The sequence below is a fragment of the Culicoides brevitarsis genome, chromosome 3 (assembly GCF_036172545.1).
Source record: "Culicoides brevitarsis isolate CSIRO-B50_1 chromosome 3, AGI_CSIRO_Cbre_v1, whole genome shotgun sequence".
NCBI lineage: Eukaryota > Metazoa > Arthropoda > Insecta > Diptera > Ceratopogonidae > Culicoides > Culicoides brevitarsis.
This window is the reverse complement of record NC_087087.1, coordinates 34,390,185-34,416,820: the sequence shown is the minus strand read 5'-3', so window position 1 is coordinate 34,416,820 and position 26,636 is coordinate 34,390,185. Positions and strand designations below refer to the sequence as shown.

At 28.0% G+C, this 26,636-nt stretch overlaps 1 protein-coding gene across 1 annotated transcript; it reads right to left on the bottom strand.

Moving 5' to 3' along the window:
- Positions 1–72: 72 nt before the first annotated feature.
- On the bottom strand, positions 73–26,636 carry LOC134835551 (zonadhesin). Its single transcript, XM_063850431.1, has 7 exons — positions 26,491–26,636; positions 16,038–16,145; positions 5,348–7,436; positions 5,020–5,268; positions 3,489–4,952; positions 2,921–3,323; positions 73–2,814 (listed from the first exon to the last, which is right to left on the bottom strand). The coding sequence occupies exons 2-7, from the start codon at positions 16,074–16,076 to the stop codon at positions 279–281; spliced, it is 6,780 nt and encodes a 2,259-aa protein (XP_063706501.1). The 5' UTR covers positions 16,077–16,145; positions 26,491–26,636; the 3' UTR covers positions 73–278.

The window sequence follows — 26,636 nt, the reverse complement described above, 5'->3', positions numbered from 1 at the left end:
TATTTTTTTATTCATTTATTTTTTTAATACATATTTTCTTAAACTATTTTGAAATTTCATTTATAAAAAAATTTTTTTTTTTGAGTATTCTTGTTCATCACTTTCTTTTGCAGTTTTATAATTTTGATCCTTGGAAGCAAAAGTTATGAAAGTATTGCTTTGGAATATTTTTAGTTGTTCATCAAAATGGCCTTACGATATACTGAATTAATTTAATACTGTGCCAAATGCTAATGTCTCGTCTTATGAGTATTATCTAAAAGAAGTAATTGTTCTTTCTATTCTGTTTGATATCCCTTGAAACTAAGTGTCAGCGAGATAATTTCCTTGGGTTCTCCGTCAGTGTCAATGGATCGCTTAAATCTGGTTTGTGAGTCATCTAATCTAGATACGATTTCATTGAAATCAGGAGCACTATGTTCCAACATTGCGTTAATGTCTTGGATAATTTCGTTGTTGAAGAGCGTTCTGCCTTGACGAGCAGAAGCAGAGGGCAGTAATGGGGGTAGATATGTTGGACCGGCAAATGTAGGTTTGTCAGATTGAGGGCATCGGGGATCAGGAGAACCTGGATAGCATGGGCTTGGCGTAGATGGCACAAATGTAGTTGAAGGATACGTGGGACGAGGCGTTGTTGGATATTCACATCTGTTGTTATTAACTAATACTTGACCTTGACGACATCCGCATTGCCCGTTAGGTAAAAGAATCAATCCTGAAGGACAGGAAGGTCTTTGAGTAGTTGTCGGAACAGGGCGTTGAGTCGTTTGATAAACACATTGATTGTTTTGAAGAATCAATCCTTGTCTGCATCCGCACTGCCCGTTAGGTAAAAGAATCAATCCTGAAGGACAGGAAGGTCTTTGAGTAGTTGTCGGAACAGGGCGTTGAGTCGTTTGATAAACACATTGATTGTTTTGAAGAATCAATCCTTGTCTGCATCCGCACTGCCCGTTAGGTAAAAGAATCAATCCTGAAGGACAGGAAGGTCTTGTAGTTGTTGTAATTGGAGGTCTCGTCGTTGGAGAAAGACACTGTCCATTGCTGAAGTATTGACCGGGAATTGGGCAAACACAATTTCTTCCAAAGCTATCCAAAACTAAAGGCGGAGCACATGATTTTTGTGTCGTAATGATGGGTCGTGAAGTTGTTGGATTATATGGGGGAAGATATTCAGGAGCTTTTGTTGAAGTTTGAATTGCTGAAACACAACGATTGTTTTGTAAAATCAAACCTTGTTGACATCCGCACTGACCATTAGGTAAAAGAATCAATCCTGAAGGACAAGAAGGTCTTTGAGTTGTTGGGCGTTGAGTCGTTGGATAAACACATTGATTGTTTTGAAGAATCAATCCTTGTCTGCATCCGCACTGCCCGTTAGGTAAAAGAATCAATCCTGAAGGACAGGAAGGTCTTTGAGTAGTTGTCGGAACAGGGCGTTGAGTCGTTTGATAAACACATTGATTGTTTTGAAGAATCAATCCTTGTCTGCATCCGCACTGTCCGTTAGGTAAAAGAATCAATCCTGAAGGACAGGAAGGTCTTTGAGTTGTTGGGCGTTGAGTCGTTGGATAAACACATTGATTGTTTTGAAGAATCAATCCTTGTCTGCATCCGCACTGTCCGTTAGGTAAAAGAATCAATCCTGAAGGACAGGAAGGTCTTTGAGTTGTTGGGCGTTGAGTCGTTGGATAAACACATTCATTGTTTTGAAGAATCAATCCTTGTCTGCATCCGCACTGTCCGTTAGGTAAAAGAATCAATCCTGAAGGACAAGAAGGTCTTGTAGTTGATGTAATTGGAGGTCTCGTCGTTGGAGAAAAACATTGACCATTGCTGAAGTATTGCCCGGGAATTGGGCAAACACAATTTCTTCCAAAGCTATCCAAAACTAAAGGCGGAGCACATGATTTTTGTGTCGTAATGATGGGTCGAGAAGTTGTTGGATTATATGGGGGAAGATATTCAGGAGCTTTTGTTGAAGTTTGAATTGCTGAAACACAACGATTGTTTTGTAAAATCAAACCTTGTTGACATCCGCACTGACCATTAGGTAAAAGAATCAATCCTGAAGGACAAGAAGGTCTTTGAGTTGTTGGGCGTTGAGTCGTTGGATAAACACATTGATTGTTTTGAAGAATCAATCCTTGTCTGCATCCGCACTGCCCGTTAGGTAAAAGAATCAATCCTGAAGGACAGGAAGGTCTTTGAGTTGTTGGGCGTTGAGTCGTTGGATAAACACATTGATTGTTTTGAAGAATCAATCCTTGTCTGCATCCGCACTGCCCGTTAGGTAAAAGAATCAATCCTGAAGGACACGAAGGCCTTTGAGTAGTTGTCGGAACAGGGCGTTGAGTCGTTTGATAAACACATTGATTGTTTTGAAGAATCAATCCTTGTCTGCATCCGCACTGTCCGTTAGGTAAAAGAATCAATCCTGAAGGACAGGAAGGTCTTTGAGTTGTTGGGCGTTGAGTCGTTGGATAAACACATTGATTGTTTTGAAGAATCAATCCTTGTCTGCATCCGCACTGCCCGTTAGGTAAAAGAATCAATCCTGAAGGACAGGAAGGTCTTTGAGTTGTTGGGCGTTGAGTCGTTGGATAAACACATTCATTGTTTTGAAGAATCAATCCTTGTCTGCATCCGCACTGCCCGTTAGGTAAAAGAATCAATCCTGAAGGACAGGAAGGTCTTTGAGTTGTTGGGCGTTGAGTCGTTGGATAAACACATTCATTGTTTTGAAGAATCAATCCTTGTCTGCATCCGCACTGTCCGTTAGGTAAAAGAATCAATCCTGAAGGACAGGAAGGTCTTTGAGTTGTTGGGCGTTGAGTCGTTATAAACACATTGATTGTTTTGAAGAATCAATCCTTGTCTGCATCCGCACTGCCCGTTAGGTAAAAGAGAAGGACAGAACTTTGAGTTGTTGTCGGAACAGGGCGTTGAGTCGTTTGATAAACAATTGTTTTGAAGTCTGCACTGCCCGTTAGGTAAAAGAATCAATCCAGATGGGCAGGAAGGTCTTTGAGTTGTTATAATTGGAGGTCTCGTCGTTGGAGAAAGACATTGTCCATTGCTGAAGTATTGCCCGGGAATCGGGCAAACACAGTTTCTTCCAAAACTATCCAAAATCAATGGAGGAGAACATGATTTTGGAGTTGTTGTAATAATTGGTCTTGGAGTTGTTACAGCAACACATCGATTTCCTTGTTGCACTAATGGAGGTTGACAAACACATTGTCCTGTACGTGTATCAATGATAAAAGTTGGAGGACATGATGGCGGAGGTCGAGTAGTTGGCGTTTGAGGGCATCTGGGATCTAAAAAAGAAGAACAAAGATAAATAAACAAATTAAAAATTTTGCTCTAAAAGCAAAATATATTTGACTTTTTAAAAAATCAGGGCTTAAGGTTTTAAAAACTTGTATTTTAAAACTTTTAACTTTTTTTAAAATGAAATTCAGTAAAAACATGTTAAATTTTACCTGTATTTCCAGGATAACAATTTGGAGGTCTTTGAGTTGTTACAGGTTTACTACACTGACCATTTGGAAGAAGAATTTGTCCCGAACCGCATTGATTTTGTGGTCTAAATGTTGTAGATGGATTAAAAGGAGGTAGATATTCTGGTCCCTTTGTTGAAGTCTGAATAGCTGTTTCGCAACGATTGTTAACTAAAATTTGTCCATTTTGACATCCGCATTGACCATTGGGTAAAAGAATCAATCCAAATGGGCAGGAAGGTCTTGTAGTTGTTATAATTGGAGGTCTCGTCGTTGGAGAAACACATTGATTGTTTTGAAGAATCAATCCTTGTCGACATCCGCACTGCCCGTTAGGAAGAAGAATTAATCCTGAAGGACAAGAAGGTCTTGTAGTTGTTATTATTGGAGGTCTCGTCGTTGGAGAAACACATTGATTGTTTTGAAGAATCAATCCTTGTCTGCATCCGCACTGCCCGTTAGGAAGAAGAATTAATCCTGAAGGACAAGAAGGTCTTGCAGTTGTTGTAATTGGAGGTCTCGTCGTTGGAGAAACACATTGATTGTTTTGAAGAATCAATCCTTGTCTGCATCCGCACTGCCCGTTAGGAAGAAGAATTAATCCTGAAGGACAAGAAGGTCTTGTAGTTGTTATTATTGGAGGTCTCGTCGTTGGAGAAACACATTGATTGTTTTGAAGAATCAATCCTTGTCTGCATCCGCACTGCCCGTTAGGAAGAAGAATTAATCCTGAAGGACAAGAAGGTCTTGAAGTTGTTGTAATTGGAGGTCTCGTCGTTTGATAAACACATTGATTGTTTTGAAGAATCAATCCTTGTCGACATCCGCACTGCCCGTTAGGAAGAAGAATTAATCCTGAAGGACAAGAAGGTCTTGCAGTTGTTGTAATTGGAGGTCTCGTCGTTGGAGAAACACATTGATTGTTTTGAAGAATTAATCCTTGTCGACATCCGCACTGCCCGTTAGGAAGAAGAATTAATCCTGAAGGACAAGAAGGTCTGCTAGTTGTTGTAATTGGAGGTCTCGTCGTTGGAGAAAAACATTGTCCATTGCTGAAGTATTGCCCGGGAATCGGACAAACACAATTTCTTCCAAAGCTATCCAATACTAAAGGCGGAGCACATGATTTTTGTGTCGTCGTAATAATTGGTCTTGGAGTTGTTACAGCAACACATCGACTTCCTTGTTGCACTAATGGAGGTTGACATACACATTGATTTGATCGTTTATCCAAAATGAATGTAGGCGGGCATGTAACAGGAGGTAAATATGTCGGACCTTGTGTTGTTGTTCGACCTATTGATACACATCGACCAAATTGATCTTCTATAAGCCCACGCGGGCAAATGCATTCTCCATCAGAAGTAAGAATCTTATCTTGTTCGCATGCAGGAATAATTGTGAATGGTCTTCCTGTAGTTGTTGTTGGTTTGGGACATCGAGGATCTGTATTGATTGAATAGAAATTAGTGAATGTAAATCACAGTACAAACAAAACATGAAATAAAATTACCAGTTGATCCGGGATAACATCTTGGAGGAGATTGCGTAGTTGGAGCAACAGTTGATGGAGGAACGCATCTTCCATTTTGTAAAACTAATCCACGTGTACAAACACAATTACCACGATTATCTCGAATTAATCCTGTAGGACAAGGCGCCAATGTTGTTGGAATTGGTTGTCTTGTAGTTGTCGGAAGAGCTCTTTCACATGATCCGTCAAAATTTGGTATTCTTCCATCATTTGCACAAACACAGTCACCTGAAAGATAAAATTTTTTAGAAATAAATTATTATTTCAAATAAGTAATATCTAATTGGAGAAAACGAAGTTTAAGTACCTCTTGCATTCAAGATCAATCCAAAAGGACAATCTTGAGGAGGAGTTGGCGGCGGAATACATCTTCCATTTTCATAAATAAATCCACGATCTCTACAAACGCAATTACCATTAGGACTTCTTACGAGACCCGATGGGCATGGAGCAACTGTAATTGGAGGTCTCGTTGATGGCGGTAAAGTTGGCGGAGGTCTCGTAATACGTTCACACGAACCATTTGAATTTGGAGGCCTTCCATCTCGACAAACGCATTCTCCTCTTTCATTTGGTTGTAAACCAAAAGCACACGAAATCGGTGCAAACGTCGTTGACGGATACGTTGGTCTTTGAGTTGTTGGTCTAATGCTTGGTTTTGGCGTTGTAATTCTTCCGCATGAACCATCAGCATTAGGTTTTTGTCCATTTCGACAACCACACGTTCCATCTGACAACAATAACAAACCATTAGGGCATTGACAACGCCCATTTTGCAATTTCAAACCCGGAGGGCATCCGCATCTTCCTGTTTCGGGTATCAAAATTTGCCCATCTGTACAAACAAGAGGACCTGGCGTTGGTTTTGTCGGGCAACGAGGATCTGTACTGCCTGGATAACAACGAGGAAGATTCGGCGAAGTTGATGGCGTTGGCGGAGGTCTCGTAGGTCTGTATGTTGAATCAGGAGGCAAATATGTCGGACCTTCAGTTGAAACTGTAGGCTGAGGAGCAGGTCTTTTTGTTGTTTTTGGAGCAGGGCGTTCAGTCGTTTGATAAACACATTGATTGTTTTGAAGAATCAATCCTTGTCTGCATCCGCACTGCCCGTTAGGTAAAAGAATCAATCCTGAAGGACAGGAAGGTCTTTGAGTAGTTGTCGGAACAGGGCGTTGAGTCGTTTGATAAACACATTGATTGTTTTGAAGAATCAATCCTTGTCTGCATCCGCACTGCCCGTTAGGTAAAAGAATCAATCCTGAAGGACAGGAAGGTCTTTGAGTAGTTGTCGGAACAGGGCGTTGAGTCGTTTGATAAACACATTGATTGTTTTGAAGAATCAATCCTTGTCGACATCCGCACTGTCCGTTAGGTAAAAGAATCAATCCTGAAGGACAGGAAGGTCTTTGAGTAGTTGTCGGAACAGGTCTTCTACTCGTTTGATACGTCGTTGTAATGGGAATTCTTGTCGTTGTAATTGGTCGACGAGTTGTTTGAGGCGATTGCGTCGTAATTTGTTTAGTTTCATCACAAATTGGGATCTCACATCCTCCGCGACAAACTTCAATATCACATTTAAGAAAAACTTGAGTCTTATCAGGGAACTTGAACGCATTGATATTATTATGCAAAATCAACGTGGCTCCCGTATCTCCTGTATTCGTTGATCTTCCCCATGCTCCAAACAACTTTGGTTTTCTCGTACATCCATATTTGTCGGATAACTGAATGCGTCCTGTTGTCGCAGCATCATAATCCGCATCATCAAAGGCATAACAATCCCGCACTATGATATCGTATTCGCGACGTTCATCGCGCAAAAACACGAGAATGCTCAAAGTTTCGCCAATCTTGATGATATCCGTGATGGGAGAAACACTCGGATATTGTCCCCGCATAACATCCATCCAACATTTGACGCCGCCATTTTGCGTGGGTACATCGATAACCTCTAAATTGTCAACGACAAATGGCTTGAAGAGAATTCGCTTCTCTTGTTGTTCGGAGTTTGAACAAGTGATGCGACGTGCGGTATCCCATGTTTCTTGTACTTCTTCATCCGATTGGATGATCAAGACGTTGTCTACGGAATCGCAAACCGCACACGATGGTTTACTGCCGCAACCATTGTATGGCACATTGAACGTGTATGAGTTACTTCTACCGCCAGCCTTGACATACCGACATTTCGGATCGTTGAAGTAACCGCGACTGTAGACAATGCCATCGAAGGGTTCTTCGAACTCGATGGAAACAATCATTCCTTTGGGCTCACATTTTACATCGATTTCGACGATGTGAGTATGACCACGTGATATGGCATTCGCAGAATTTCTACCGGAAAGCGCTACAGCATTGCGATTTTGATTGAAGAGTTGAGCATTGATGAAAATTATCTGAAAAAAAAAGAAAATAAAAAAATTAAAACGAATTCTCTTTTCAAAAAACAAAAATTTCCGCGCATGACATTTAAAAGCTTCAAAATTTATAGCAAAAAAGCTCTTTTCTGATAAGAAAAAGTAACGCGCGACAAAAAAATCTAACATATGGAAACAGATTCTGACAAAAAGTAACTTTGTGTCGTTTAAGTCAACGCCAAAAATGGCAAGGAAGAAATCTGACATCTGACCTTTGTAAATGATTTATGTGTTCAGGTCAATTTTTTCATCGCGCATTACATCACGGACGTTATTACAACATGAAAAAAGCCACAATATTCAATCTTCTTCGGGTTAAAGGTATTAACGACGACGACGACAAAAATTGTCAGAAGAAAAGGAAATCACATTCATTTTGATTAATAACTGTTGTCGACGAAATCAATCATGGGCACTCTTCATGGGGACTCTAACTCGTTCGACGATGTGAAAATTGCAACGACACCATTTTTTTTTTGATAATCAAAAATTACTTTCTAAAGACGTAATTAAATGCGCTGTTTTATAAGTCAGTTAATTAACTGCACTTTTACATGCGGCGCTTCAAAGATGAAGATGTTTCTTGCTGTTACTCTTAAAAATTACTTTCGTAATCATATACTTGACTTACTTAACTTTTTACGCGACGGGACATTAATTGTCGACGATTTAACACACAAAAGCAAATAAATTTGTGTTTTATGGGATTTTGGGGTGTCATTATTCGTTCAATTACCTGCGATAAGAAATTTGAATTTTCAAGATGAAGAACCATCCAAAGGCATTTTTCATAATTTTTGATCAATTTCAAGCTTAAAAATTATCAAATGGGCTCTCAAAAGGAAAATTACGTATTTTTTACGTATTTTTTATTTTTCAATTTTCAAGCTTAAGAACCATCAGAAAGGCATCCAAAGCACTTTTGTATGCTTTTTGATCAATTTCAAGCTTAAAAACCATCAAATGGTCTTTCATAATAAAAATTTCCTTTATTATAATTAATTTTCAAAATTTTGTGACAGTTATAAAAAAATTACAGAAAAAAAATCTTCTCTATAATTAATGAAATTTTCAATTAATTTAATTAATTAATTATTTTTTTAATTTATTTTTTCTAAATTAATTTTTTAAAAAAAATTTAATTTTACGAAAATAATAAAAATATTTAAATTTTTTATTTTAATTTTTTATTTAATTTTTTTAATTTTTCAAAAAAAAAAAAAAAAATCTTAAAAAATTTTATTTCAAAAAAAAAAAATTAATAAAAATTTTAATTAAATTTATTACCTGTGACGACCAATCTTCGAAATTCAAACAAACAAGCGAAATTAGGTCAGGACACATTCTCACTTTAACACATCATTAGACGCAAACGAAATTAATTTCATTTCGTTTTATATCTCGAACGTTTATTTGTTCGCTTACTTGTTGCGTGTGTCATCTTCGCTTTTATCCGCATAAAAAATGAAAGCTTTAATGGAAGAGACTTTTTTATAGCACAAAAGATGCTCCATTTTACGTAAATTTATGTCTAAGCTAATAATTTTGTGTTAAATTTCACAAAATGATGACAAAAAAGTCTCGTTGCTAAAGTTACGCAAAACTTTGATGCATTCTAACGAGAATTTCTGGGAAGGAAAATTCATGACAATGTGCCAAATTCAAGTTCAAAAACTTTTTCTCTCTGTCTCCCGCATAATTTGAGGTCATTTGTTAAAAAAAAATACCTCTCGGTACAATTTATGCTTATCTCAAATCCTTTTTTAATCCGAATTCCGAGACTCGGAAACACGAAAATTTATTGTACATGCTTTAATTTTATTACGATAAATTTCTCATGGGATTACCTCTATCTCTTGAATGGATGCTTCTTCTCCGCCAACTTCTCCTTTTGTCATGCATAAATTCGAAAAACGTGATGTGTGTGTTAGATTTGTTTGTCTCGAGCCGATACGAGATATTAAAAAAGCAAATATGATGCATGTGAAACGGACATGACTGAACTATTCGCACACACCGAAGAAGATGTGATAACTTATTCATAACTCGCTTCCTTTTCTTCATTAACGTGAGAGAGAGAGTGTCTGGATAACGGAAGTGGGCACCGGTTTGGCATGCAATCCAAATGAATGAATGGAGAAGATGTGGGATGACGGATAAATAACCTTGAATGTTACCCTTTTACGGAGATAAGATGAGTTGAAGTTAACGTTTCAATAAACTTTTGTTCGGTAAGATTTACAAAAAAAATAATTTTAGGACTTTTTTTTATCATAAATCAATTTTTGGTTTGTTTTATGAACTGAATTGCGAAAATTTCCTTAAAAAGTGACATTTTACCAAAAATATTGTCCTCTTAACACATTTTCTTGTATGAAGGCGTTTTTTTTTTATTTTTTATTTTTAAATTATATTTAGATCATTTTAGGTCATTAATTACAAAAAAAAATTTTTTAAGAAATTTTCAAATTTTTTTTTTAATATTTTCCATTTCAAAAATTATTTAATTTTAAATTTTTATATTTTGGAATTTAATCCAATTCAAAAATTTTTGTATTTAAAATTTTAATTTTAGCATACGTTTTTTTTTATATTTATGAATTTCTGATCAATTTTAATTATGAATCAAATAAACCTTCAAAAATAAATTTATGGAATTTTTATGATTTTTTTCAATTTTCATAATTTTTTTTCTATTTAGAAATTTTATGAAAATAATAAAAATATTTAAAAAAAAATTTAATTTTTTTCTTTAAATTAATTAATTTTATTTTATTTTTGTATTTTTTTATATTTTAAATAATTTTTTAAATTTAATTTAATTTATTTTTGTTTATTTAATTTATTAAAATTTAAATTAAATTTATTTTTATAATTTTTTTAAATTAAATTTCTTTTTATAAAAAATATAATTTAATTTTAATTTTTTTAATAAAAATATTTTTTAAAAATTTTTTTGAAAATTATTAAAAAATATTAAATCTTAATTTTATGAAAAAAAAAATTTTCTTATGAAAAAAAAAATAAAACAAAAATTTTTAAATTTCAGAATTTTCATCAAAGAACAAAAAATTCACAAAATGACAACTTTTGCAGATGACATAACAAACTTTCGTTTTCATCAACACCCGCATGTCCATCTTTGGGAACTTTATTGTGCGTCAAGCGAGCCACACCAACAAAACTGACAAAACAAGGTGTCCCCCCATAAAATCCGTAATTTTTAATAAAATAAGACGACATGACAAAAAGATAATCAATTTTAATTTCTCTCTCTTTCTTCTTCTTCTTTCAGTTTGTTGCTTGTGCTGTACTTCTTCTTATTACATCAGGCCATTCGCGAGGTCATTGTATGTCCCCGTCGTAAGTTTATTTATATGAAAAATAATATAATTACGTATAAACACACAAAAATACTATTTTTTAAGCGAAACAGGAGATGAAGAAGACTTGACGATAAAAAAAAAGTTTTTTTTCTGCCTACACACGAGACGAACGAGAGAAAGATGAGCAAAAAGTGAGATTGCATAACAACACACATAAATTTATTATCATGATTTTTAAATGGAGCCGGTCGTTATTTATTGTTCGCACTCGCTTTTCGAGTTTTGGCTGCGAGTACGCGGAGAAATGTGTGTTTCTGTGTTACTCTGTCAGTCATGTTTAATGTTGGAGTTCATCACTCTCGCGCGCCAAAGAAAGAAAAAAGACGAAGATAATTATTGTAACTCGTATTTTTGGTGGGATTAATTATGGCTTTGGGCGATAGAAATGCGACACAATGGCACAAGTGTGGAGTTTTCTCACGCAGTCTCGGACAACAACAACAACAACGAGAAAAAAAGTTGATATATGTTTCGACATATATCTGTTTAATGAATGCTTGTAGCTGCAAATTAAATAAAAAAGGAAGATATGTGGCTTCTGCCGAAAAAATCCATAATCCGTATGAACGATGTAATATTTATGAGTTACATAAGTTTGTCTATCTAATAAGCGGGCAATTATTATGATATCTTGCATGGCATACTTTTGATTTTTTTTTATTGAAAAATTGCGTTTTTATGGAAGACGAGTTTTTTTTGTAAAATTAAAGTGTGAGGTAAATTTTTTTCTTTAGATTAATTAATTTTAATTTATTTTCGTATTTTTTTATATTTTTAAATAATTTCTTGATAAATAAAAATTTTAATTTTTTTTTAATTTAATTAATTTTTATTTTAAATTAATTTTATTTATTTTTTAATAATTTTTTTAATTTAATTTTTTTTTTATTAATTTTTTTAAATTAAATAATTAAAATTTAATTTAATTTAATTAAATTAATTTTTCATTTTAGGTATTTTTTTTTAATTTTTTAAAAATTATTTTCATTTTTTAAATTTTTTTAAAATTTATTTTAATTTTTTTAAAAATTTTAAAAAAAAATAAAATTAATTAAAATTTAAAAAATTTTAAAAAAAATTAATTTTAAAATTATTTAAATATTACATAATAAAATATTTACATAATAAAATATTAAAAAAAAAATAAATTTTATAGAATAATATTTTCATAAATCCTTGAAATTATTAAAAAAAATTCAAACAAGTGTTAAATCAAGTTATTAAATGAACTTTTGACACTAAAAAGCGCTTACTTAAATTCCTCCCACACAAAACTAATTTTCGCAAATTTATTCCTTTTTCAGTAAATTACAACTTTGCACATCGACAGCACATGCAAATACACTAATATATCGCAAAATTTTCCATATACACATAAATTATTTGCATTTATAATTCCGTTCGTTGCAAGAGTTGCCGCCGCTCTATCATTTACAGAACGTAATAAATATCAGATCTTGTTGCGTGGTGCATCGATGTTTGCGCAGACCAGTTGCGAGCAAGTACAAAAATTGAGGTCAGAGGTTAAATCACTTCTTTTTCCATCGTCTTCATCTTGTCTCGTTGTCAGCGCACAGCAGCAGCCCGTATCGATCGCATGAATTAAAAAGACGAATAAAGATTGATGATTGAATCTATTCATGTTTGTAGTACTTTTATCAGGGATGGATTTGCAAGAAGGTTCTAAAAAAATTTTAACAAATTTAATTTTTTTAAAAAGAAATTTGATATTTTTACTAAAAATATTTTTTTTGTTTTTTAGGGCTTCAAAGTGTTAAAAGAGCCCTTATGAGATGACCCTCGGTGCCACACTTGAATTACACGCCACGACAAAAGGATGATGATAGGGCAAAAAATGTGTAGTAGATCTAAGATAGACACTCAATTGAAATGAAGTGAATCTGAAAAGAGCGTAAAAACATTTATTTGCATAAATCTTTTACTCCAGCGAAGTGCTTCACTTCTTTTTCTTCTTTGTTTATTTTATGCTTTTACGTTTAAATGACTACTATTCGCTAAAGATGCACGTTAAGCGAAGATTTTCATTAACCGGTTCTCGGTTTTGTATTTGAAGTTTGAAAATTTTTTGTATAGAAGCAAATTTTTTAAGTTTCTTTAAAAGTTAAGTTAATTAAAAAAAAATAAAAAAATATTTTTTTAAATTAAAAAAAAATAATTTAATTTATATTAATTTTTTTTTTTTTAAATTAAATTATTTAATTATTTATTTAATTAATTAATTTTATTCAAAAAAATAAATTAAAATTAAATCATTTTTTAAAATTAAATTTAATAATAAAAAAAATATAAATTTTAAATAATATAATAATTAACAATTTTAATAAATTTTAATATTTTTTTAAAATTATTTTTAATTATTATTAAAATTAAAAAATTATTAATTATTAATTAATTATTGTTAAAATTAATTTTCAATTATTTTAATAATTTAGAATAATATTAATTTTAAATAAAATTCAATTTATTAAAAATATTTTTTTTAACTTAAAAAAAAATTATATTAATTGAAAAAATTAATATTTTTTTAAATAATATTTAAACATTTTTTTTAATATTTATTTTAATTTTTTTTCAGGTTCATCAGTTCTCGGAATTTTCACTCCTCGCCATACAACATAACATAACTCTTCCTACCGATGATGCGCCTGATGATTGTTAATGTAATTTCATGGTTTTGCATGCAAAAAAAAAGTGTATTGAAAGAGAATTTAATTTGCATTTTTTAAAGATGATTAAAATTTAAAGTTTCGCTTAAAGATCTGATGCAGCTGTTGTTGTACTTTTTAAGCCTCTTTCTCGTACAAATGCCTTAATTTATGGTAATAACCATTTATTTATAGTTATAATAACAGAGTTGCCGCATGATTCATCATTGCAAGCCGAATATTTTTCTCAAAAGGGGCTGCTCCTCACGAAATTTGAATAAAATGTTAGCAAAGTACCCATCGGCAGTGTTTTAGATTGTAGCAAATTGCTTTAAAAACTCGACGTGTGATTGCTAATTGATGCGCGATTCTCGAAAAAGACGCCGAAAATGTCGCGAAATTGAAAGTTCATGTCTCAGGTGTGTTGCTGTTGTGAACAACCTTCGCCTGCAACATTTTCAATGCAAATATTTTATTCTTAGAAGTAGGTTACAATACCTGCAAGCGCACTTTAAATCAAGACAAATTGTGTATTCATGACCTGAGAGTGTGTCACATATGGAAATTAGGACAACAACTTTTTCATGCATTATGGAGAATATTAAAGGGAAATTCCGTTGTTGGTCAAGTACATGACACTCCTCACGATTAAAAAAAAATCTCACTTGGTCCATAATTGATGCTACTTCATAAAAGTAAATAAAATTTCATTGCATAAGCAACGCGACATGTGTCATAATTTTTTTACACCTTTTTTTATTATTATTATTATGAACGAACGAACGAACAACGAGTAAACAAATAAATAAATATTACACGCAAAAACTTGTTTTTGACAATTTTTTTGTGTAAATAAATTTCTCGTCATCATCATCATCTGCAGCGCGTTTCGTTGAACTGCGGCGATGCATCTACTGGTTGATGGTACTCATTAAATTTTTTTTTAACAAAATTATATTACAAAATATTAGTGAGAAATACAAAATTGTAATAAATAGCGGTAATAAAAAAGAGACGAATCTATTAGATGACCGTAATTTATTTGATGCGTTTGACAAATGAGCTACTGGTATTTCATCAAAAAATCAAAATCAAAAAATTTCATCAAATATTATCATAAATTTTTTTTTAACTTTTGGCTTAAAATTTTTCAAAAAATTTTCTCAAAAGGAAAAATAGTAAAAATATTTTTTTTTCAAAATTTTAATTTTAATGAATTTTAATAAAATTTTACATTAAAATTAAATTTCTTTAATTTTCCAAAAGTAAAAAATTAAAATTTAATTTCATTTAAAAGCGAAAATTTAAGTTAATTTAAAAAAAAATTAAATTTAATAATTTTTATTTTTTCAAAAATTTTTAAATAAATTCAAATTAAATTTTAAGGCTTAAATTAATCAAAAAAATAAAAAATGTTATCAAAAATTATCATAATTTTTTTTTCGGTTTTTGGCTTAAAACTATTCAAAAAGTTTTCCCAAAAGGAAAAAAAAGTAAAATTTAAAAAAATGAATTTTTTAAATTAATTTTCTTTTATTTTGAGGCTTAAAATAAATTTAAAAAAAAAAAAAATAATTTTAAAAATAATAAAAAATTTAAATTTTAAAAAATTCAATTTATTATTAATTTTAATTTTTAAAAATATTTCCAAAGAAAAAAAATTAAAATTTTCTTAAAATCGAAAATTAAATTAAATTTGAATTATTTTTTTTAATTGTTTATTTAAATTTAAATTTTAAAATCAAAATTATTTAAAAACTTTAATTAAAATTTATTTAAAAAAATTAAATTTATATTAAAAAAAATAATTGAAAAATTAATTTAATTAAAAAAAAAAATATATTTTTTTTTCTATTTTTATTTAATTTCGATTTTTAATGAAATTTAATTTTACTTTTTTTCTTTGTGAAAATTTTTTAAATAATTTTAAGCCAAAAATCGAAAAAAAATCCTTTCAATAAAAATTTCTGTAATTTCTTTAATTTTTAGGCCAAAAATTATTTTTTGTGATGAAAAATATTCATTCCTCTTCAATATTTCTCCATTTACAAACTACAACATGTCCAAAAACCCATTTGAAAGCTATTATTGTATCTGAATTTGACATGAAAGCCTTCCAAAAACTCCTCAAATTACATAACTGCCTGTAAATGCACACACTTTCATCCTCTCCAAACGAGCCATTTATTGATCCAAATCACCTTGAAGTATTTTTGTGTGCAAAATGTAAAGCAATCCTCTTCTCATTCTTGATTTTATTGCCAAAAATGAACGAAATTGAACATCATGCCATACAAACAATCATCATTCACCTCGTTTCAGTTTCGAATGTATTTTTCTCGTTCTTTCGCCGGCGTGCCGTAACATTGACACCATGCTGAAGGATAAATTTCTCGGAGTTGTTATCATTGATCGAACACAATTATTGAATTGAATTAAATTGAGTGAGGACGAAACAGCATGCGATAACATCGAATTTCACAGAAAAACGAAGAGAATCAAATTTCTAAAAAAAAGAGTTCACTTACTTGTAAAGTTGTTAAGAGTATCAGGAGCTTCGTCGTCATATTGCGGAATTTCAGACGGGATCCATTGATTTTTAACTATTTTCTAAAAGAGGATGAAATGTGGCAGAGCTGAAAAGAAAAAAAAATAATTAAAAAATATTTGATAAAAAATTTTTAATTGACAAAAATTTTTTTGTTTCCTATAATCTTTTGTTCATCAAAAATTGACGTCATTTTGTGACAGAAAAGGGTTTAAAATATTTTTTTTTCACAAAAGAGAAGAAACTTTCTTTTGTCTCATATGAAATAATGCGACAAAAAAAAAAGAAAACGGTCAAAAGGTAAGAAATAAATAATTGAAAAAGTTTTTCTTTTGTATGAAAAAATTCGAGGTAAATCAAAGTTCGATTCATATTCCACGAAACGACTTGTAATTAAGTGCTTTTCAAAAAAAAATCTTTAAAAAAAATTTATATAGAGAGAGTAAACTCTTTGATTACCAATCCAAACAAATTATTGTTGACGAGCAACAAACACCCACTCGCACTTAAAATGATGGGTTCAGGTGTAAATAAACACAAACATCGTTAAAAAAAATGTTTCATCTGCGAAATTGTTATCAGAATGGCAAAAAAATAGTAAAAAAACGAATGAAAAGTGAACAACACAAAAAGGTAATTAAAGTAATTATTATTTTGCGCACTTACGCCTACACGCGCATGGCTCATTTTACGATTATTTAACTAACAAGACGTGAAAAATTTGTGTTTTTAATGCGGTTTTATGAGAAAATTATTAACTTCGTGAAAAAAATTTTTTTTTACTTCAGAGATTTAATTGACAAATAATAAGGAATTAAAAATTTGAATTAAAATAATGAAAATAAAAAATTATAACAAAAAAATATTTCTTTTAAAAATTTTTTTATTTAATAAAAAATTATTTTTTTTTATTTAATTTTTTTTAATTTTTAACAAAAAGAAAATTTAATTTTTTTTAATTAAAAATTTTTAAAAATTTAAAAAATAATTTTTTTTTAATTTATAAAATTAAAAAAATTAATTTTTTTGAATTTATAATTTTTTATTTTTATTAAATTAATTAATAAAAAAAAAACTTTTTTTTAAATTTTTTTCTATTTTTTAATTTTTTAAATAAAAAAATTAATTTAATTAAAATTAAAAAAAATTAATTTTTAAAATTTTGTTTAATTAATTTTTTTTTATTCGATTTTTAAAATTTAAAAAATAAAAAATTAATTAATTAAATTTAAATTAATTTTAAAAAATTAATTTAAAAAAAAAATTTAATTATTTTTTTTTTAAATATTTTTTAAATATTTAATTATATTTAAAAAAATTATTTTTTTGTTATAAAAAATTTTTTACAATTTTTTTTTTCAACAATAAATAAAAATAAAAATTTTTATTTTACATAAAATCAATTTAAAATAATCTTAATATGTCTCATTTTCTCACAAAACTACAATCATATGTTATTTTACATGTCGCGTCATAACGGGAAACGCACGATTTGTCTCCAACTAATTTAACGAAAGTGCTTCCTAAGTCTGAAAAATGTAAAAAATCTTCTCCAAATCACTTCCTTGTGTGGAATTGACCCATTGTTTCGCTTGAAAAATGATTCGAAGGGAGATAAAGAGAAGTTCGGACTACCTCAAAATTACTTCAAAGCCCATTATTTTATTAATGGTGTGATTTTTGTCATATTTTTTTTAGGTGCGTAACGACGAGCGAAGAGAGAGAAAAAGCAAAAGACATAAATAAACATAATCACTGTGAAATGAAGAGATGCCCCAAGTAGACACAAACAATAACAAAACACGTCGTCGTTATATCAGCATGAGAAAATCTTGCGTCCTTCAAACTGCGAGCCACACACATGAAAAAATAATGAGCAACGAAATTTGTTGGAATGAGGTAATTTTGGACGACGCACATGTGAAATATTCATTAATTACCTCGCGTAACAATACTAATAGCCCATCAAAGTGACTCGCAGCAATCAATTATTATTACAACGACGACGGAGGCGATGGAATGTTTATTTAAACGCTTTCGCCCAAAATGCGTGTATTTTGATTAGAATGCACTCAATGTTGAATTTCAATTAAATATTGCCGCAATGCCACAAACTCTCACTTCGGTTGTCCGTAATTTGATTTTAATTTGGGAATAAATAACATTTTTTTTTTTGCTTTTTTTCTGCGGATTAGGTGTCGATGGTCGCACATTTGCAGTAATAATAATGAATAGAGGAGGATTACGTGTCATCACATTCAATGAAATGCCCATTAAGACAAGCTGCATGCACACAAAAAAGGGCAATTTACGGAACGAAAGCATTTCTCATCAGTTTTTTTTTGAATCAACGATCAGGGTCGAAAATTGCTCTAAAATTAAAAGTAGATTTGTATAATATTTGTATAAAATTAAAAAATTTTTTTTTTTAACTTTTTTTTAAATTTTTCAAAAAAAAAATCAAGTTTTATTAAAAAATTTTCTCAAAAATTTAAATTTTTTTAAGAAATTTTATAAATTAAAATTTTTGAAGAAATTTTATAAATTAAAATTTTTGAAGAAATTTTATAAATTAAAGTTTTTGAAGAAATTTTATAAATTAAAATTTTTGAAGAAATTTTATAAATTAAAATTTTTGAAGAAATTTTATAAATTAAAATTTTTTAAGAAATTTTGTAAATTAAAATTTTTTAAGAAATTTTATAAATTAAATTTTTAAAGAAATTTTATAAATTAAAATTTTTTAAAATTTTATGAAAAATAAAAATTTTTTAAGAAATTTTATAAATTAAAATTTTTTTAAGAAATTTTTAATTAAAATCTTTTAAGAAATTTTATAAATTAAAATTTTTTAAGAAATTTTATAAATTAAATTTTTTTAAGAAATTTTATAAATTAAATTTTTTAAGAAATTTTATAAATTAAAATTTTTTAAGAAATTTTATAAATTATTTTTTTTTAAGAAATTTTATAAATTAAAATTTTTTAAGAAATTTTATAAATTATTTTTTTTTAAGAAATTTTATAAATTAAAATTTTTTTAAAAAAAATTATAAATTAAAATAAAAAAATGTAAAATTTATTTAACCTTAAGTCAAAAGCATTTTCGACCCTGTCACCAACAACGCGATGCATCTTTTTCTAATTTATTGTTCGAAAAAAATTTAAATATATTAATTGTTTGCTTTTGTTGTCTCTCTTCCTCCATTCGCAGCACTCTCGAGATTTATGGGTAACAATATCGAGGCAATTTGTTGGTCGCGAAGATAAAAAAAATAAAAAATTTCTCATCAAAAAAAGCAACTTGAGCGCCTTTTGATGAAATAAACCATAAACGAAGTGACTCAGCACTTTTTACCTCATCGATATGGACGAATCGTGTTAAATAAATGTTTATTTCTGAATTATAGCCTGCGGATATTGATCTTTATTGTGCTGTGGCTCTCTCGTTTGTTGTTACAGTTTCCCTATCCACTCGACGCGCATTAATAATAATAATCATTCATAAAAATTTCTTCTCGTTTTTATGATGATAGTCTGCTTGTTGTTAGGTCACTTGATCAAGAGTAATAAAAAAAAATGCGGAGTGATTGAATGCGCGCGAGAAACGTACGAAATCGAAAGTAAAGAGGTAGAAATGCCATTTTTGCTGATATTATTTCGTAAGATATTAATCATCGTTGTGAATCCGTAAATGACGGAAAAAAGCTAAAAAAAAACAATAAAAATAGCAAAAAATGGGAAGAAATGGTCACGATCGTCTGGCATTTAGTTATTTTTATTACTCTTATTAAATAAAATAATGAGAGATTTTTTCGCGGATTTAAAAAAAAAAATTAATGTCAAGTCATTTGTTTGCGTTCAAGATTCGATCTTAATAGAATTTATTCACTTTCAGATCCTTTCACTTGTTTGACTTTAACGAAGCTTGACATCCGACATTCCGATTGTTAATTACATGCAAATTTTTAATTTCCTTGATTCTTGCATAAAAAAATTAATTTATTTAATTCATGCAACAACTGACGTTTTAATAAATTTGAATTCTTTATGATGCGTCGTTCGTCTTCTTACGTCACACGATGAAATAAATTTTAATTGATTAACTGACTGAATAGTTATCTCACGATCAATGTGTCAGAGTTCAATCAAAAGGAGTTGTTGCCGTAAAAGTGAGGAGATCAAGTGTTGTTTCAATGATGAGTTAGTGAGGGGTGATGATGATACATTGTTGCACATTAATTTGAATTAAGCAGATGGTGCATGGATTTTTATAAAAATGATTTTAGAGCGGAAATTATTCATGTAAGTTTTTTTTTCTTCAAATTTGATATTCAAAATAAAAAAAAATAAATTTAAAATTAATTATTATTACGAGTTTTTACGAAATTTCATAAAATGTCAAAATAATAAAAATTAATTGTTTTTTTAAATTTATTTCATTTTATTTTTATTTATTATAATTATTTAATAATAAATTTATTAAAGTTAATTAATTAATTTATATTTATTTATTTTTTAATTATTTTTGTATGTTGAAAGAATAATATTTTAGATTGCAAAAACAAATAAATTTCATTTAAAATTAATATTAATTAATACTTTGATAATTTTTATTTAAAATAATATTTAAACAATTGCCTCTGGAATTGAATATGTTTTAATTTAAATGTAAATTTATACTTGACGTTTCATTTATTTCGTCAAAAATATTATTTTTATGAAATTAAAAAAAAATCTATAAAAAAAAATAATTTTTTTAATATATATTTTTTTTATTTAAATTTTTAATATTTAAAAATTTTTAATTTTCATTAAAAAAAATAACAAAATATAAAATAAATTAATTTTTTTTATATGGTAAAAATTACGAAAAATAAAAATACCATCAATATAAAAATATATGAAATTAAAAATAAATTAAATAAAATAATACAAATAACATACAATATTTAAATAATTTTTTTGATATTTTGTTTATTAAATTTATTTTTTTTTTAAATAAATTTTTGTGAAATTTTTTTAATTAAATTTATATTTAAATATTTTTTATATTTTTAAAATTAAATTTTTTAATTTTTCAAAATTTTTAATTTTACAGAGAAAAATAATAAAATTTATAATAAAATTTTAATGAATTTAATTTGTTTTTTCAAATAAATTTTTAATTAAATTGAAAATGTTTAATGTTCTTTAAATTTATTTAATTAAATAATTTATAATTCAAATCATCAAATTATCAAATTATTTAATGAAATTAACTTACTTAAAAAATATTTAAAAAAAATTATTAAAATTTAAAAAAAAAATTAGGTATGTAATAAAATATTTTTTTTTAAAGAAAATTTTAATTTATTCGATTTTTTTCCTCATTTTAATTTTTTTATAATTTTATTAAAAAATTTCTATAAAATATTAAAAATTAAATAAAAATCACAGACAGACCCCATTCTAATGCATTTCAAACCAAACGAATGAAAACATATTCTAATTCATTTGATTGCCCGTCAGTTGCTTGTGTTTCCCATAAATACAGCGATTAATTCAATAAAATGAAATAATAGCGATGCCAGTGTATTTTTAATCATAAAAATAAATAGCCAGTTATTTTTATCCCATAACCGTACGCAACTAACACGTAAAATCAATATCGCAAGACAAATTATTGCATCAAATAGATTTGTGTGCAACTCCGAATCGAACACACACTAAATGATAAATAAATATTTGCACTGACAGATTTTGTTATACATTTCGTTATAATAATAATATTTACATTTGCCAGCTATTTACACACATTTTTAATATATTTGCACTTGGATGATGCGATGATGAAAAAAAAAATTGTCATGAAACTCTCAGTAGTCACATTTAAAAAAAAATTGTTGATGACCTTACATAACCAATGATTATTAAATGTATGCTAAAGATTTTTTTCTTTTTCTTAATTTTTTTTTTCGACGAATGAAGAAAAAGAAGAAGGTGAACTCGCAACATGAGTAGACCGCGACTAAACGATTGCATGATGTTAACATAATTAATTTTGAATATTGGCATGTCTTGAGGCACAAAATTTTTTTGTTTCGTTGCTGAAGAGGAATTTAATGGAATTTTAAACATTTTTCAAGAACACTCGAAATAATTGGCACTACTGCGGTTCATTGCGTGGGAGATTCATTTTTGTGGCTTTTTTTTATTTAGTCACGCATTACGGATAAAAAATTTTCATTTTTTTTACTAATTGGAGGACTGACATTTTTCCACATTTTTTAAGTGTGAAGTTTTTTTTTATCTTTTTTTTTTATTTAACAATAAAGGGAATCAACATGACATCACACAATGATGATTTATGTTGAATTATGTTTCGCTTGAGGCGACGAAAATTTGGTCCTAGGTCGCTGAATGATTATTAAAACATGTTGGAGATGACCTAAAAGTGATTCATTGTAACCACATGTTAAGTTGTTTTTCATTAAAGGTTTAAAAAAGGTTAAAAATTTAACTTTTATGACGTAAAAAGTGAAAATTTTATCATTTTGATTTCATTAAAAATGTTAAGTTTTAAATAAAAATTTAAAAAAATTGGAAAACTTTTAAAATTGTACAAATTTTCTCATTTTTGTACTCCTCATTTAACAAATTTATACTCCTCAAAGCTAAAATTACTTAAAAATTGTTATTTTTTTTTAAATTTGTCAAAAATAAGAAAATTTTCACATTTTTGTTCTCCTCATTCAACAAATTTATACTCCTCAAAGCAATAATGACTTAAAATTTGTAATATTTGTAAAAAAATCTTTTTAAAAAAAGAAAATTTTCACATTTTTGTACTTCTCATTTCTCAATTTCATACTCCTCAATATCAAAATGACCTCAAATTAGGATATAAAACAAAATTCCAAAGCCAAAGTTGAATAAAAATATTTTTAAAGACCATTTAAAGTTCAAATCCATTAAAATCATCCTCAAACTTAACAGTAAACCTCAATTTTTCATCATTTATCACCGTACTTCATCAAAAATTTACGATAGAAATTACCATCAACTATGATCTCCGCGTTCAATTTCTACTACTACGATGCAAAAGTACCGATGATAAATGCATCTAACCTCTCCGTATGACAGTTAATTAAAAATTGCTCATCATCAACTAAACTATACAGTTTGACTACACTTAATTATATAAATAAAACTAACCTTAGCTACACTTCGACTTCGGCGCGCATAAAACTTGCATAATCATAATAATCAAAATACACAAAATTTATCTCTCTTCTTGCCTCGTTAAAATAATGCACGGTGCCGTCTTTCACTCGGCGCGGCGTCGATGTTTGTTTTTAATGGAAACATCTTTAAATAAAACATAATAAAGATGCAACGACAACTAATAAGACGACGCGGCGTCATATTGAAGCTACATTATTTTATCCTTTCACTCTATCGCATTATAAAGTGCTTCAGGATTTTTCTTAGAATTATTAGTATCATGTTTTTATTTTTCATAAAAATGCAATTTTATATATTTTTCAAGATTTTTTAACGCATTTCGAAGAAAAAATCGGAAAATTTAAATGAGGAGTATGAAATTGTAAAATGAGGAGTATGAAATTGAGGAGTACATAAATGAGAAAATTTGAGAAATTGAAAATTTTTTTGAGGAGTATCTAAATTTTGAGGAGTACCAAATGTGAAAATTTTTTGAACCAAACAAATTTTACTCTTGAGGAGTATAAAATTTAAAATGAGGAGTACGAAAATGTGAAATTTTTTAAGAAATTTCAAAAGTTTTTTTTAATTTTTTTAACATTGAAATTGTAAAATGAGGAGTACAAAAAAGCGTAAGTATGTAATATCGAAATGCGGTATAGTATATCGTTCTTTAGACGACTACTTTCGCTATTTTTTTTTATAAATTTATTTTTTCTTGAGAACAAAACCTCCTTGATTGAAGTTGCGCAATTTGTCCATTCAAATTAAGGCCAATCCTTCATATGACGACGACAAGTAACAACATTCTAACACCGCGCTGATCACAGCATGCAAGCGAAAAATTGCTCATAAAAATAATTGAAACATTCATTAAATCGTTAACTAATAAAATAAAGTTTAAACGTTTATTTTTTTTATTTTACGAACAAAGTCAAATGTCTAATGTAATAATATTTTAGTAATTTTTATGTGAAAATTACATACATTTTATGAGCGATAATAATCATCTTCGGTTGTTATTATTTAACAAACGCGCTCTCGATGGTCGAAAGAGGTGAAAGGCCATTATTTGCATACATTTAACAAACATTACAACTCAAATCTTGTATTATTTTACATATTTTATGAAATTTACGAGAAAATTCTTAGAACAGAAGGAAATGACAATAAATGTGACGTAAATACATGTTGCCTAAAGGAAAACTTTCAACATCTTACGGAAAATGACAAAAGATACAGGAACACTTTTAAATCTTCTTTGGGTTGCTATTGTCTCGCATTACGGAGCAAAGTAGCTTGAATATTCAAGTTTCCTTTTATCAAGCGACTCGTTTCCTTTAAAAAAGCATTTTGAATAGAAATTTCAATCAAAATTAACGCAAGAAAGTTCCTTTTGTCAAAGTTGAAATTTAAATTTGTAGTAAAAGAGATAATGTAACGTGTCGTGTGTGTGACACGAACATGACATTGATTTACAAAATTTATGTTATTTACACCCGAAATTGATTTAATGTGTGCTTTTGACGCCCTTTTGCTTATTTATTATTGTGTTAAAAATTTTATTTTACATTTTTTTAAATCCTTTGTTTTGAGGTTGTTAACGGAACAGATAATAAAAGGATTAAAATTTTGGGAAAATTAATTGTATTAAATTTAAAAAAAAAAATTTAAATTTAAATTTTTCATATTTTTTAAATTTTAATTTTATTTTAATTTTAATTATTTAAAATTAAAAAAAAATATTTAACATTTGGAAAAAAAATATTTTGAATAAAATGTAATTTAATTTTTAATTTAATTTAATTTTTTAAAAATTATTATTTTTTTATATTTTTTAAAACTATAAAAAAATTAAATAAAAATTTATTAAAAATCAAATAAAAAATAATTAAAAATTTAAAAAAAAGTATTTTTCAACTTTGATTTTTGTATATTTAAATAATTTAAAATATTTTTATAAAAATTATTATTTTAATATTGAAAAAAAAAATATTTTAACTTTTTTTTAATAATTTAATTTTTTTTGTTATTTTTCATTTAATTTTCTTTATCTAATTTTTTATTTAAAAATTATTTTTTTTTTTATTTTATTTATTTTTCAAATAAATTTTATTTATTATTAAAATTGAAATATTAAATTATTTTATTTATTTTTATTTTTTTTTAATTTTTTTATTTTTTTATATTATTTTAATTAAATTTTTTAATTAATTTATTTTATTTATTTTTAAATTTATTTATTTTTTATTTTTATTTATTTTTAAAAATTTTATTTTTTTTATTTATTTATTTAAAATTAATTTAATTTTTTTTATTTATAAATAACAAAAAATAAGATTTTCCATTTGAAAAAATAAAACTTTAACTGAAATTAAATTTTTTTCTCACATATTACTTTTTTTTCTTATTTTTATCATTCTTTTCAAGTAAATACGATTTCATTGTTAATGTTTCTTTTATTCTCCCATTTCACGTTACTTCACTTACTATATAAAAAATTGTCAACAAACTTCACAAACACTCACTTTTAAAAATTTATGTTCACGCCAAAAAAATAAAATAAAATAGCAGCAAAAGTAATTTTACGACAAATCCACAAATTTAATCCAATTTTATTTCCTTTTCCAATCGAAGAAATAAATTTTTAATTGGATGGACATTATTTGTTTAAACGTTTTCAATATTAAATGAACGAAAAACTGAAATCAATAGAATGTAAAAATTTAATCTCTTTATTCGACGTGATTCAATTTAAAGTTTCGCAGAATTAAAACCAGGCAACTCCTTTGAAAAAAAAATTTTTTTTTGTTACAAACTTTGTGACAACTCGCATAGTTGTCGTCGTAAATTTGCGAAAACTATCATAAGTCGTTCCAATTTATCCAAGTTTTGTTCTTTTTTTTAAATATGAATTTATCTGGAAAATTTTGTGCACTGAAAACACTTTTGCAATATTTTTCAATTGAGATTTTCCTTTTCTGTTATTTTTGCTTCTTATCGCATAGTTTAGGAGTAAAGTATGTGTCATAAACTTTTTATCTTATTTATTTTGTATTTTTTTTTATTGTGTCACCTGTATATTTATTTATTTTCTGTTTATTTGCAGTTGGAGAAGGAAGTCAAGTGAAGTTGAAAATTTTCTCATGAAAAGTTTTTTTTTTATTTTTAGATGTTTGTCACAGAAAATCTAAAGGAGATTGTAAAATATTGCGAAAAAAACTTACTTGTGCTTGTAAATTTTAGTTTTTTATTTTAAAATATTTTTTTTTTTTATTTTTTTTTTGCACAAGTCACTTTTTTTATTAACTCTATTAATCCTCTTTTTAATTTTTTTAGGTATCCTCGCGATTTTTCACAATTTATAAAAAAA